The 13450-nt window shown below is 37.2% G+C and overlaps 1 protein-coding gene across 1 annotated transcript; it reads right to left on the bottom strand.

The window, feature by feature from the left end:
* Window positions 1-621: 621 nt before the first annotated feature.
* AREG (amphiregulin) lies at window positions 622-10255 on the bottom strand. Its single transcript, XM_032261015.1, has 6 exons — window positions 9960-10255; window positions 8687-8935; window positions 6232-6433; window positions 4999-5151; window positions 2911-3022; window positions 622-872 (listed from the first exon to the last, which is right to left on the bottom strand). Exons 1-5 carry the CDS (start codon window positions 10018-10020, stop codon window positions 2929-2931), a joined length of 759 nt encoding a protein of 252 aa, XP_032116906.1. The 5' UTR covers window positions 10021-10255; the 3' UTR covers window positions 622-872; window positions 2911-2928.
* Window positions 10256-13450: the final 3195 nt, after the last annotated feature.

Raw genomic sequence — 13450 nt, 5'->3', positions numbered from 1 at the left:
AGCCAGGCACCAAACTGTGAGCCATCTCATAATCTTAGTGTTCTTGAAAGAGCATCCACCACCAATACACACCCATTTGTTTAAAATACAGTACTGTAAAAAAATTACTAACAAAGGGAGGCAAAGAAGGAGTGGGTTTTAGGTGACTCATATATTCATGTCTTGATATTAGGAAAAACAGTCGCAAATGCAAATACTTCCTGGTTCTCTTAAAATGTTACTTTGTAACATTCAAACCTTTTTTGTCTCTTTGTCTATGATGGTCATAGTGATGGGCAGTGAGTTTGTTTCTTTTATAATATCTAGGTCCACTGTAACAGTGAGGTAGTGCCTTATTTTGATTCTAGATGACTTATAATTAACAGCGCTTGGTATAAGTTCTACATTGGAGAAGTAAGGCCAGTTTGGGATTATTATTATAAACATTCATGTTTGTAGGAGGAATATGTGACTCTAGATTATAATTTTTCCATGAAGAGTGTTTTCTAATAAAAAAATACATTTTAAAAAATCACCATAAAGACAGTAAAAAGACAGAGAAAAGCCTTTTTAAATGATCAACCGTTAGGAGAAAAATACACTGGAGTCTTGGAATATCATAACTAATATTCAAACTTTAAATCTGTTTGATTAAAAAAGTTTAATGAGCTGTAAAATAAATACACTTCCATTAAATATTAAATAAATTATTTACAACTTGAAAAAATACTTTTTGCCTTCGTGCACCTTTATATACAGAAATAGTATAAAAAGTGACAATTGCAAGTTTAAAACCATTGTAACAAAAAGATTCCACTGTCTTATGATCCACTGGAAAGAGGACCAACTCATCATCTATGGTCATGACTTGGCAGTGACTCCAATGTGATATCCTGTGAGAAAATAAAACAAAATGTTACAGATAAGCTCAATTCCAGCAAAGCTTTAAGAAACTTTAAAGCATAATCAGGAATCAGAATTTCTGTCATTTGTTTTCTATTACATAGTATGAGAAATGCTAAGATTTTCAGAGACCAACTCTTATTTTGGCTTGAGTTCCTCCTTCACACCTGCTTTGATTATACGCCTACTTTAGTAGAAGTCTGCATATGCTCAAACCTGTTGCATCAAATTCAGCTTAACAAACAAGCAATAGTCTTCCTAACCAGATCTATGCAGTGGACATAATTAAAATCAAAGATTAAATGTCTCCGTGTATTTACGATATACAGTTAATTTAGGATAATTAGTACCAAGGGCATAATAATAGTAACTACCAGTTAGTAGGCAGCCACTATGTGTTAGCACAGTATATTCTTTTTCCTTTTTTTACTAAAATAATTCTGGGATCTATGCTGAAAAATCTCAGTGGCATTAAAATAACCAAAAATCCATCCTTATTCATGTTGCTGGTCTTAGCTTAACTACATGAAGCCAAAACATTAAAAATGTTGATGCAGTAAATACTGAGTACAGCATTGGTCTAAATAATTATCTGTTTTATGAGTTATTGAGCTGAATCTGTAATAGACTAAGAACAAAATATCTATACTTCACCAATGCTAAATATAGCATTGTTCTAGCATCAGAACCATCTGAAGTGTACATTGAAAACAGAAATTTCAGTTCAGTACATTGAGGACTGGGCTTAGGGATATGCATATTCAACAAGCATCTCAAGTAACTTTTTTTTTTTTTTTGAGGCAGAGTTTTGCTCTTGTTATCCAGGCTGGAGTGCAATGGCATAATCTTGGCTCACTGCAACCTCCACCTCCTGGGTTCAAGTGAGTCTCCTGCTTCAGTCTCTTGAGTAGCTGATATTACAGGTGCCCACCACCACGCCAAGCCAATTTTTTGTATTTTTAGTAGAGATGGGGTTTCACCATGTTGACCAGGCTGGTCTCGAACTCCTGACTTTAGGTGATCCACCTACCTGGGCCTCCCAAAGTACTGGAATTACAGGCATCAGCCACCATGCCCGGCCCTCAAGTAGCTCTTAAACTCACTGAAGTTAGACAATCAACAACTGAAATGACATCATCTATCTTGAATGTCTAAGGAAATAAAGTTCCTTCTTCTGCCAAACTTTAAGTGTGGTCTTCATTTCCTTACCTCCTTCTTCCTCTGGGAGTTTTCTCCCTTAGCTGCTCCGTTTATTATCAAGGAAATATCACTCTTCACACCTTCTTACCTTATACCTACAACATACTCAGCTCTCTATCATTGCAAGAAAAAGTATATATTCTCACCAACCTATTTATCAAATTTGCATCCCCTCCCTTTCTACCTCTTTTTGTAAACAAGAGTATTCAGCTTATTGTCTGTCTCCATGCCCTCACAGTTTTAGTGCAGGCACCCCCAACTGTGCCTCTCCACCATGTGAGCTCAACCTATCATCATGACTGTATCTCCCCTAACACTCATTTAGATCAAGCCATTTTTCACAAGTTTCTAAAATGATCTATTCCATTTCTTAATATAATCATTCCTTTCCCTTCACAGTTTCTTGTACCAATCTCACTAGCCCCTTAAGGTTCACTTCCAAGGCTACCCTGAACATCTTTTCCTCCTCCCTAAATAAATTCCATTGGATTCTTTGTTTTCACTGGAAACTTCTCATACTCCATTGGTTTCTTTCTCATGACATTTATTTAGCTTTCCGGGTATTCTGGTCTCTTACATTTTTTTCCTATGTACTAAACAAAAAGTTCTTTGAGAATAGGATCAGTGTCTCTCATATTTATATCTCTACTAATACTGATTGAACACAGAGTCCATTCTCAATATTGAATTCTATCTCATACTCAAAGAACAATAATGTAGCCATTGTTCATAGTGTATACATAATTTAAAACACATTCCTTATTTTTCTTGAGGGGATATAGTGTTAAATTTTTGATATGATCTAAAGATATATTTTAGAACTCAAACCTGTGACTTTATCTTCAGTTATGCTATGGCATGTACATTTCCATTTTCTTGCCGAAGTTTCTTTCTTTCCTCAGCTTCTCCTTCATATTTTCTTAAGTATCGTTTTCCAAACCTTCAGAGAAGAAAATATTCTAATGTTATCAAAATTCTATTCATCTATATATTTGATTGGTGTTTTTATGAGTACAGGGAGTTCCACTTCACGAGTAGTTATAGACCAGTAATAACTATACTTGATACTAAACCTAAACCTGGCTATAAAATATTACCGATTTCTAAGGGGGTGTTTATGTGATTTTTTATTAACACATTTCCAGAGGGCTTATATTTAAATAAGTGTGTCTTCATATATCAATTCTGAGGTGTAAAACACATCCGTATGTCTTGTTTTTGCAGAACTTAGCACAGCTGCGATGCACAATAGGAGAAGATGATGATATAGTTTTGCCATAGGAGGACTCTATGCTTGCACAGGTTAAATGATTAAATATTTTTAAAACAGGCTTACAAAACAAGTTGAGCTTTATTATTTCTAAGTACAAAATATATCCTTCTAGTTTAATTTACTGCTACTTTCCACCTGAAAAACTCAATAGTTTAAAAGCTTCTTGTTGTTGTATAAACAACCCTGTTGTTAGGAGGTCTTTAACCCACCTACTAAACATTATCATTAAAATCATAAAAAAATTTCTTTTGTTGTGATATTTAGGGGAAAATTCACCTCAATTATGAAATCAAACCCAGCAACTTTTGCTTAGGTTTAGTGTTTATGTTTCAAACATAAGGAGAATACAGGAGAAATGGGAAAAAAAAATGCCACTGCTTAATTTTAATAGTGCTAACATAACAAAATGTATCCATTACTTTCCAAAGAAGTATTAAATATTTCAAGTCGAATAATTACAAGTTTAATTATTACAAAACAGTGATTGTTTTATTCTATCCTTCGGAATAATAATGGTTCGTCTGAGAGTATCTCTCCTAAACACATTTCCATATCTGGCATGAGGTACTAAAAAAACAGGATAAATTCTAGGGTGTACAAAACAAATTTAAGCTACATATCAAACTTGATATTTCCAATAAAACAATTTTTATGTATCATTTTATCATAATCTGATCTAAATTTAAAATAATTGCAAACAATGGCAGAAGATAACCCCTTGTTTCCTGAATGACAGTAGTGGTAGATCAGGTACACAAATGGATAGCTGTTAAAGTAATTTACCAAGACCTAAAATTAGAAGAATGAGTCCCTTGCTTTTCCCAAGCTCTAGCAGCACATGAGTCATCACAGAGCCATTCATGTCCTCCCCCAACTTCCCTTATTCATAACTTCTGTTTGACAGACAATGCCATTTTGATGTACCCATCATTGCATACTACCTGGCACAGTCTACTCCTAACATTCATTGGTCATGAAGTGAAGTGTGTTGTCTATTATTATGAACACAGAAAGGATATGCTGGAGTGGAACAGTAATAGAATTGTCATTGCTTGCTATGCCATGTCATGTGATGAAAATTTACATTTTAATAATTGAGTTCCTATAAGCATAAGCTCTAAATAAATTAGCACCATGTGACAATATTCCTAACTCAGAATTCTGAATTCTAATATGAGCAGAAAGCATATCTATTCTTGGATGCTGATGATTAGTAGTTATTTGTCGTTTTTCGGTATTAAAGCAGTATATCTGATACTATGAATCTACTATAAACCAGGTTGTAATTGGCTTCTGAGGCTGGCTGAAGCATAAGACTTCACAGAAGATACAAATGTTCTCTGAGATTCTAGAGTAGCCATGAGTAGAAAAATGACGTGAACTAAAACCATCAATTTTTTAAGTTCAAAAAATGTCTAGATCTTCTGAAAAAGGGCTTTACATATTAAATTTCAATGGCAGCCACAGTCATAAATGTTGACCACTTTCTGTGGTGTTTATCAGTCAAATATAAAAATATAAACCAAAGATTATGTGACAATAGAATAATTCATCTAAAATACCAGAGTAGAGTATGAGAGAAATACTGAAAAACTTAGCCTACCATTACTGTATGAAGAATTTGTAAACTATGTCATACTTACTGGACTGTAATAACAGCAATAGCTGTGAGGATCATGGCAGATATAAAGGCAACTATGGCTGGTAATGCAATTTTAGATAAATTACTGTCAGTCATGCTGTGAGTTTTCATGGACTTCTCCCCACACCGTTCACCAAAGTAATCTTGCTGACAACTGCAAACAATCCACATTTTAAAATTATAATCACAAAAACATTCTGTGTATTTTAAGCTTACTTTTCAGATCATAAAGCACAATTTAATTCCAACATTAAAAAAGTTATGCCATATACTTGTATTTCAAATAATGAAACATAGAATGCATTCTAACTAAGAATCTATTAGTATAAGAACAAGTTGAGATTAGTTTGGGTGTGATATTCCAAGAAGACACACCTTGTCATTCTTTGTGTTTCTTTTATGACCAACTGATGAGTTCAGTGATTTGTTATGCAGTTGATACCTTCCGCTATTATTTAATCTGCTAGCAGCTTGTGGGAGGTGAGGGCGGAGGAGGTTAAAGCAACATGAAAGATTATGTAAAAATCACCTTTAGGTCATTTTTTAAAGGAGCTTTAAAACACATACACACACACACACACACACACACACACACACACACACACACACAGTGAGAGAGAGAGCGAGCCTGTAAGCAGGGGTTAACAAGCCATAGCCCATGGATCAAATCTGGCCATTTTCTGCTTTTTTGTTTTTTTAAACAGGCTGCAAGCTAAGAATAGTTTTTACATTTTTGTTTTGTTTTGAGAAGGGCCTTGCTCTGTCACCCAGGCTAGAGTGTAGTGGTGTGATCACGCAGTCTCAACTTCCTGGGCTCAAGCAATTCTCCCACCTCAGCCTCCAAGGTTGCTGGGACTACAGACTCCTACCATTGTACCCAGCTAAATTATTTTGTATTTTTGGTAGAGATGGGGTTTCACCATGTTGCCCAGTCTGGTCTCGAACTTCTGGGCTCAAGGGATCTGCCCACCTCAGCCCCACCAAGTGCTGGGAATACAGGAATGAACCACCGCACCCACCAATTTTTACATTTTTAAATAGTTATATTTTAATTGGTTATATAAGTACATATAACAATCTCAGCCCAGTAAGCCTATATTTACTATCTGGTGCTTTAGTAAAAAGTTTACTGACCTTTGGTTTATACACTGGAAAAATAAATGGTTTCCTACAGTTAGGGGTTTCAGACATAGTGCGAGAAATACAGAATTCTATGGACTTTAGGAAAACTTACTTGCATGTTACCACTTCCAGGTGTGCTATATATTTGCATTCTCCATGAATGCAGAAATTCTGGAATTTTGCATTACATGGATTTTTCTTCTTTCTGTTTCTTCTATTTTTTCCACTTTTGCCTCCTTTTTTCTTTCTTTTGGGTTTATCTGAAGTATTTTCACTTTCTGTCTTGTTTTTTGGGGGTTTAACTACCTGTTCAACTAAAAAAGAAAAGATTTATTGGCAAGAGTCTCTCAATCTTGAATATCATTTTAGAGACATGAGAGAAAGATGTCATAACAGTGAAAGCTCACAGGGATAACAGCTATGCTCGCCCCATTACCTAACGCAATGTAAGAGTTAGAGAGGATTGAGTAACACTAATTTATAATTTTTAGTTTTTTCTACCTGCAAATAGTGTCCACTCATGATTATAGCTGGGAAATAGTGAGTACTACTTGCAGGTGGAAAAACTGAGAATTATAACTCAGAGTTACTTTATGTCATAATGCTCCACCTCCCAGATTACAAGAGATTATAATCAATTGATATTTTCCATGGAGCTCATTTCTGTGGTCAATCTATTTGAAAACAGAAGCCCAGAAATATTTGTATTCAATGCTTCAGAGATTTATTTATGTCATCAGATCCACAGAAACTTTTGTTCAGTCTTGCAGTTATGCAAGGTATAGTTTACCTGCATGCTAAAGATACGAAAGGACTTTCCATGTTAGTGCTGTGCATTTTGTTGCACTAATGTCTGAAAAGGTTTATCTGAGTGAATATTTAGCAAACAGATCCCAGTGAAGAAAAAATACTGTTAGTCATAAAGATCATGCAGCAACCATTAAATGCAAAACAATAGAAACATAATGAAGGTCAACTAGGGTATCAAAGGTAGAATATCTGTAATTAAGGGAATGTTAAATAAATACTAAGTATTTTAGCAGATTATTATAATATTTAACAAAAGTAAAATTGGAGCAGATGTTTAAGAGGTGGTTATGTAATTTCTGTGTTGAAAATTTTCTGTGATGATAAAAAAAGCACAAGATAGAAAAGTCTTTTAAAAGAAATATTTTGAATGAACGTAACTTCACTTTATCAGATAGATTACAAACTATAGACAGAGACAAATAATAGTCACTATGCTGAAGTGTTGCAATAAACACTAACATCATAGACATTTAACTTAGCCTTTCAAAGGTGTTTAACCAACATTTTCACTCGATTTCACAATGCATTGCAATTTTGAACACTAGTCACTTGTCCTACTAATCATTTACTTGTCCTTCTAAAGTGTTAACAACTTGAAACATGCTTAAGGGAACAGTTTCTAAAGACTTTGATGGTCTAATCTTATGCCTTCAAAAATAAGCATAAATGAACCCCTTCCTGCCTCACAGAAAGACACACTTTCAGTCGGAAGGGAGAGAAGTGGAGTGTTCCCTAAATGTTTTTTCACCTCCCACTTACCCCAGTCACTGTCCCTGTGATACCACTTGATGTCCCTTCACCATTCCTGAGAACCAGAGAGAGGGGAAGGAGCCTCCAAGTCAGGACAGAAAAGTCTTTCAAGAGCTCTGAAACCATCTTTCCCTGCCTCTGTAGTGGACGCTCCTGGGATATTTAGATCTTATTAACGTTAACCTCTTCTTCCTTCAAATTCCAAAGTATGTAATATTTATGTCTTACTTCTTTACTTTCACTTCAAGCAAAGGACCTTTTTAAAATATGAAATAACGGGTAAGTGAAAGAAACCATAGGTCATGAATATTTAACCAACAAATAGGATTTGGGGTTGGTTAAATAGTGATTTTAGCAATACAAAATCTATGAATATTCACCCTTCTTTACTATTTCCAGATGGTATTATTATCATTATTCCATCAGTTTCCCCTCACCTACTACTTAAATGCTAAAGTCTAATGCCTCCTGTCCCATTACTTCCTCTGTTCCCTTATTTGTGTTAAAATGCAGTTTATCTAGGGAAGGAGGGTGTTAGGGAAAGGGATAAAAAAGCTAAGATACAAAGTAGATAGGTTAATGTCTAAATTTGTCTCTCAGAATGGGGGTCAAGCAGCATAGTGGGAAAGAGCTTAGTGTCTCTTCTGCATAGAATCAAACAAACTGGAGCTCTAATTCTAGCTCACCTGCTTGTTACCTGTGGAAACTAGCACAAAACAACCTTTTTGAGCTTCAGTTATCACATCTGTAAAATGAGGATAACAATTCCTAAAGTCATTGTGAAGATTAGGTTTAAAAATGAGACATAAACCATCTATGATCACTCTGGCCCTATAGGATGTGCCCACATTGTGGTTCTTTTTGTCTCAGTTTACCTAAGGAGTATGCAACTGATGCATGTACAATAAAGCTAGTAGAAAATTTGGGGAGGAGCTTTTCTTCTGAAGCAACTTTGTTCATTAAACCTACATCTCATAGGCTATATTTTTGCTTTATCCTCTACTCACCTCTGACTGAATCATCTACAATATAGCCAGGTATTTGTGGTTCATTATCATACTCTTCTGAATAGTCATAGTCAGTTCCCGACAACAGTTCACTACTAGAAGACATTTCACTCTCAGGTGAAATCTCACTTCTTGAAGACATCTTACTTCTTGAGGTAACCTCAAATCCATCAGCACTTTGGTCCCCAGGAAATGGTTCACTCTTCCCAGAGTAGGTGTCATTGAGGTCCAATCCAGCAGCATAATGGCCTGCAGGGGAGGGAATAAGGGAAGAAAAGAAAAAGTAAAGTAGAATGCCTTTCTCTCCAGTCAGCTGTGTTAGGTAGAAATGTTTATCTTTTGACACCAAAGCAGTGATTGCACATGTGCTATTGTTTTTGATTGAGTCACTTCTATGAAAGAAACTTTACATTTTTGCCAGCAAGCAAATTCAGCTGTCCCAATTACAGAGCTGCTTCTATGATATTTTTCTTTTCCACAGGTAATCCACATTAATTTCCACATCAAAAAATCCTGCCAAATTGGCAAATTAATCTAATACAATTACTTGATAGGTAATATCTAAAAATTCTCATCACTTCACATTCCAAATGCATTTTGTTTGCTAGAATGCCATCCTGGCCTATTTTCAATAGGTTCTAGATATAAATATCAAATTTTCTTAATATGTGTTCGTATTTTTAAAAGATCATGTACATAAAATGTAAAAAAAAATAAACAGTAATTATATCTATTATTGCCATTTTTCATTATTATTACTACATAGAGAATAAATTGAGTACTAAGTAAGATTTTGAGCCCAGAGTTAAGCCACTGCTTTATCTTGCATTTTCTTTTAGGGCTCAATAAAACAGCATCAGAGTGGAGTTTTAACCTCTCGCCGGGACACTACCTCTGGGAAAGTAAAGATGAAATCACTAGACGGAGGAGATGGAGAATTTGGCAGGAGGCAGCAAACGCTGCTGGGCCCAAGATCTGCGGAAATCACTTCACCTCTCTAGACCTTGATCTTTTTAACCGTGAAACCAAGGGTTCGGTTCCAATGACCTCTCTCGCCTCCTCGGCTGGGCTAGAGAAAAAGTACAGAGATTCTCTGGGACATCTTGTCCTGGACGTCTGAGACGTCTTCCCTTCTCTCTTCCTCCTAGGCAAGGTGCTATAGCGATCACCTCCCGCGGTGCAGATTTGGAGAAGTAAAAGCCTTACTCAAGAGGCAACAGCTTTTGCCTGCTGTGGGAGAAGAGCCCGCAGTTCAGCGCCGGGGGAGCCTCACCTGAGCCGAGGATCAAGAGCGACAGCACCACCGGCACCGGCGGCAGCAGCGGGGCTCTCATTGGTCCTTCGGGGCTGCGGCGTCTAAGTCTCTGGGGCAAGTCGGTCTCTGGGACCGGAGCTGCGGCCGAAAGGAGCGGGTGTGGGAAGAGGGAGTGAAGACCGGGACTGTGCACCGCGCTCCGAGGCTGCGGGAGTTCGGGGCTGCGGGCGCAGCGCCTCGGGCTCTCCCGGGGACTTCTGTGGCGCTGGCACCCCGGTGTGCGAACGGCCGTTGGGCGGCGCGCACCTGCCGCTTTATAATTCCCCTGCCTGTGACGTCAGGGCCGGGCCCTGGGTGGAAGCAGGCGGCGCCCCAGAAGGTGCTACCACTCGCGGAGGACACGCGCCCCGCCTCCCTCGTGCGTAGACAGTTCGCGGGGAGGGAGTGGATCTTAAACCTCTAGCTGCGAGGAGCAAAAGGGCCCATCCGTATTTGGGGGCGGGCAGGACTGGAGTTCGGGGCTAGTACCTGGCAGTTAAAAGTCCCGACATTTCAAACTGGCAAAGTACACTCTTCGTGTACTTTGGTTGATTTCAACATCTACAACAGACAGGGATTTAAATAAAAGAGTTCCGTATTCAGCTGTAAAAGTACTTTAAAGACCAAGAGTGACTTTGCAGTGATAGCCTCATGTTTCCAACAAGGATAAAAGACGAGAGAGACCTCTTAATGAGGAATTGCTTCATGTAGGATGGGCCTTTATCTCAATCAAGGTCCCCTTTCCACCCATTTCTGTGAAGTGGCCAGAATTTGAAATCCCCTAGTGAGGGATTTCTTTGTGTGGCCCAGGGCCCTCATCAACATTAATATTTATTGATGATTTATTATTGTCATACTATGCATTTAAAAGTTTACCTACACCATCCCACAGCCAGCAGTGTTTAAAGCCAGGGGGATTTGAATTCTTCATCTAATTCTGAAATCTGCTGTTTTCCACTTTGTTAAAGGAATGTAGGATTAAACTGATCTTTGAAAAGAGGGTTTCTGGGAAGAACAATACTTAGTCTAAAGGAATAATTTCTACTGGTGGCATACTGGCATTTGGGCGAAGGGTAGTGCTCAAGAGATTGTGCCTCTGAAATGCCAAGATGAAAATGTCAGCTAGTAGGATATTTAGTCATGGCAAGCAGAAAAAATGAAGAGGAGACAGGAAGCTGGTTAATTTGACTAACTTGGATGTACTGTCAACTAAAGAACTGGATTTTTCTTGACTTAAAGAAGAGGAAAGCATTGTTCTTTTTCTTTCACCTGGAGATATGTATCTCTTCCCTGACTGTTTCAGTAACACAGCCCTTTAAAGAATGTGGGTCACAGTGCATCTGTCCTAATTCTGGGAAAATTTTTAAAAGATCACTTACTTTTTAATGGTATGTCATAATGTGTAGTCAAAATAATATCATGCATTTAGTAGAATGAAATAGTCATGAATTATGCCTTCTATTCCACATTTGTCGAGAGTGTATTTTCTATTAGCCACCTGCTTTATTTTTTAATAAAGAGGAGCAGTGTAGGTTCACCAGGAGCTCAGTGGTATGTATCAGATACATAGGTAAGTAATTCTAACAGATCACATGATAAGAAGGGTTCAGCGTGCCATGGAAAACAAAGACATGGTTTAATTTTGCCTGTGTTTAATGGAAAGCTCCATGGAAAGATAAAGAGGCCCCTCGAAGGCCGTCCCAGCACATCTTTTAGATGGAAGAGAGACCTGATGTCAGGATATGATCAAGTAAGGACAATAAGGATAGAAAGGTGTCATGCCCATTTCAAAGTGAAGTAGGGGCCTGCACTGTCATCTGTTTTGGTGGATGAGACAATCGTGATTCAGAGATTGAGAGACTTGCCCACAGAGTTCAAAAGATTTTGCTAGAAATTTTGTTTGGAGTTCAGGCAGTTGGTCTTCACTATTGCACCTTTATGCTCTCATAGGCTTTGTTTCTGTTCTAGCCATATTTTTCTCATTTTTTCTTCTTTTTTATATTTTCCATTGTCAGGTAACTTTTTTCATATTTGTGGCATGTGACATGATGTTTTGATATACTGTGGTTAAATCAAGCTATTTCACATATGCATTATCTTCCATTTTCTTACTTTTTTATTGAGGTGAAAACACATTGTGCAGATAAGTCATCAGAAATGTTTCACTTTCCATTTGAAAGGAAAGTGGACTGTCTATAGTGGAAATTGCTTTATCTTTTTCCAACTGGAAATTTAAAGTACGATAATTTACAATGATGTGGCACATAACCTAGATCATGGGGGCAGCATAGCTTAGTGCCTTGAATGAGCTTTAGATTCAAACCAATGTGAGTTTTAATATACAAATTCCACCACATACTAAGTTACTATTTGAAAGATTCAGATTCCCTATCTGAAAATAAAAATACCTACATGCTCTTAAGCAGATCAAATGGATAAGATACATGAACAAATAACACCAGATCCTAGCACATAGTGACTGCTCAATAAATGGCAATGATCATGATTACCTTTGATATTACAGTAGTTATGCTATGTAAATCACATTTAAGAACTAAGGGACTCTTAAAAATGGAGCTACAGAGCAAGTGAAGTAATCTTCAATATTTTCAAGCCATGAACTTTGTACTTACTTCACATTAAGACTGATCATTTGGGAATTTTGTGATGCATCAGAGGGTAACATGGAGCATCATCACAATCGCATCACAATGCAGAACCCACTGATGTGTCATGGCATTCTGGAATATGTGCATGGGTAGGAAACCAACCCCATGTAAATGTGGGATTCTGTACATTCAACATTCAGCATGCTAGGCTGAGACCAGGAGGAATAATTTCAAAAAGTTTGAGTAACAACCTTTCTGTATCCTGATAAATCTATGGTCCTTTAATCTACATATAAGGTTAAGGGCAGCCCTAAGAGCAAATGCTCCTAACCACTCATTTTGGTGCCTACTCTATGAATCCTGATATTTCATATGAATAGTGAAATGATTTCACTTTGGCTCTGCTGAAAGATGTGCTATAAAACCAAAAGTATAATTATATTCATATATTGATAATGAATTTTATAGATAGTGCTAAAGTAAGTATTGCATCACAGTTATTTTTATGAGTCAACATGCAAACCTCCAAACCAGAATTAAGTAATCCTCCAATTTATAAGCAACATTCCCTATATTATTAATAAATGTACTAGCTCCATTTAGATGTATATAATGTTCTGCTTTTTATTTTACAATTTATCCATACTGAAGAATATATCAGGCCAGATACGGTGGCTCACATCTGTAATCCCAGCACTTTGGGAGGCCAAGGCAGGTGTATCATCTGAGGTCAGGAGTTTGAGACCAGCCTGGCCAACATAGTGAAACACTGTCTCTACTAAAAATACAAAAAATAGCTGGCTGCAGTGGTGGGCACTTGTAGTTCCAGCTATTTGAGAGGCAGAAGTGCGAGAATTGCTT

Source organism: Sapajus apella, unplaced genomic scaffold, assembly GCF_009761245.1.
Source record: "Sapajus apella isolate SASKATOON/1434 unplaced genomic scaffold, GSC_monkey_1.0 scaffold121, whole genome shotgun sequence".
Taxonomy (NCBI): domain Eukaryota; kingdom Metazoa; phylum Chordata; class Mammalia; order Primates; family Cebidae; genus Sapajus; species Sapajus apella.
Note: the sequence above shows the minus strand (reverse complement) of the source record. Positions and strands in the feature narration are given on the sequence as shown.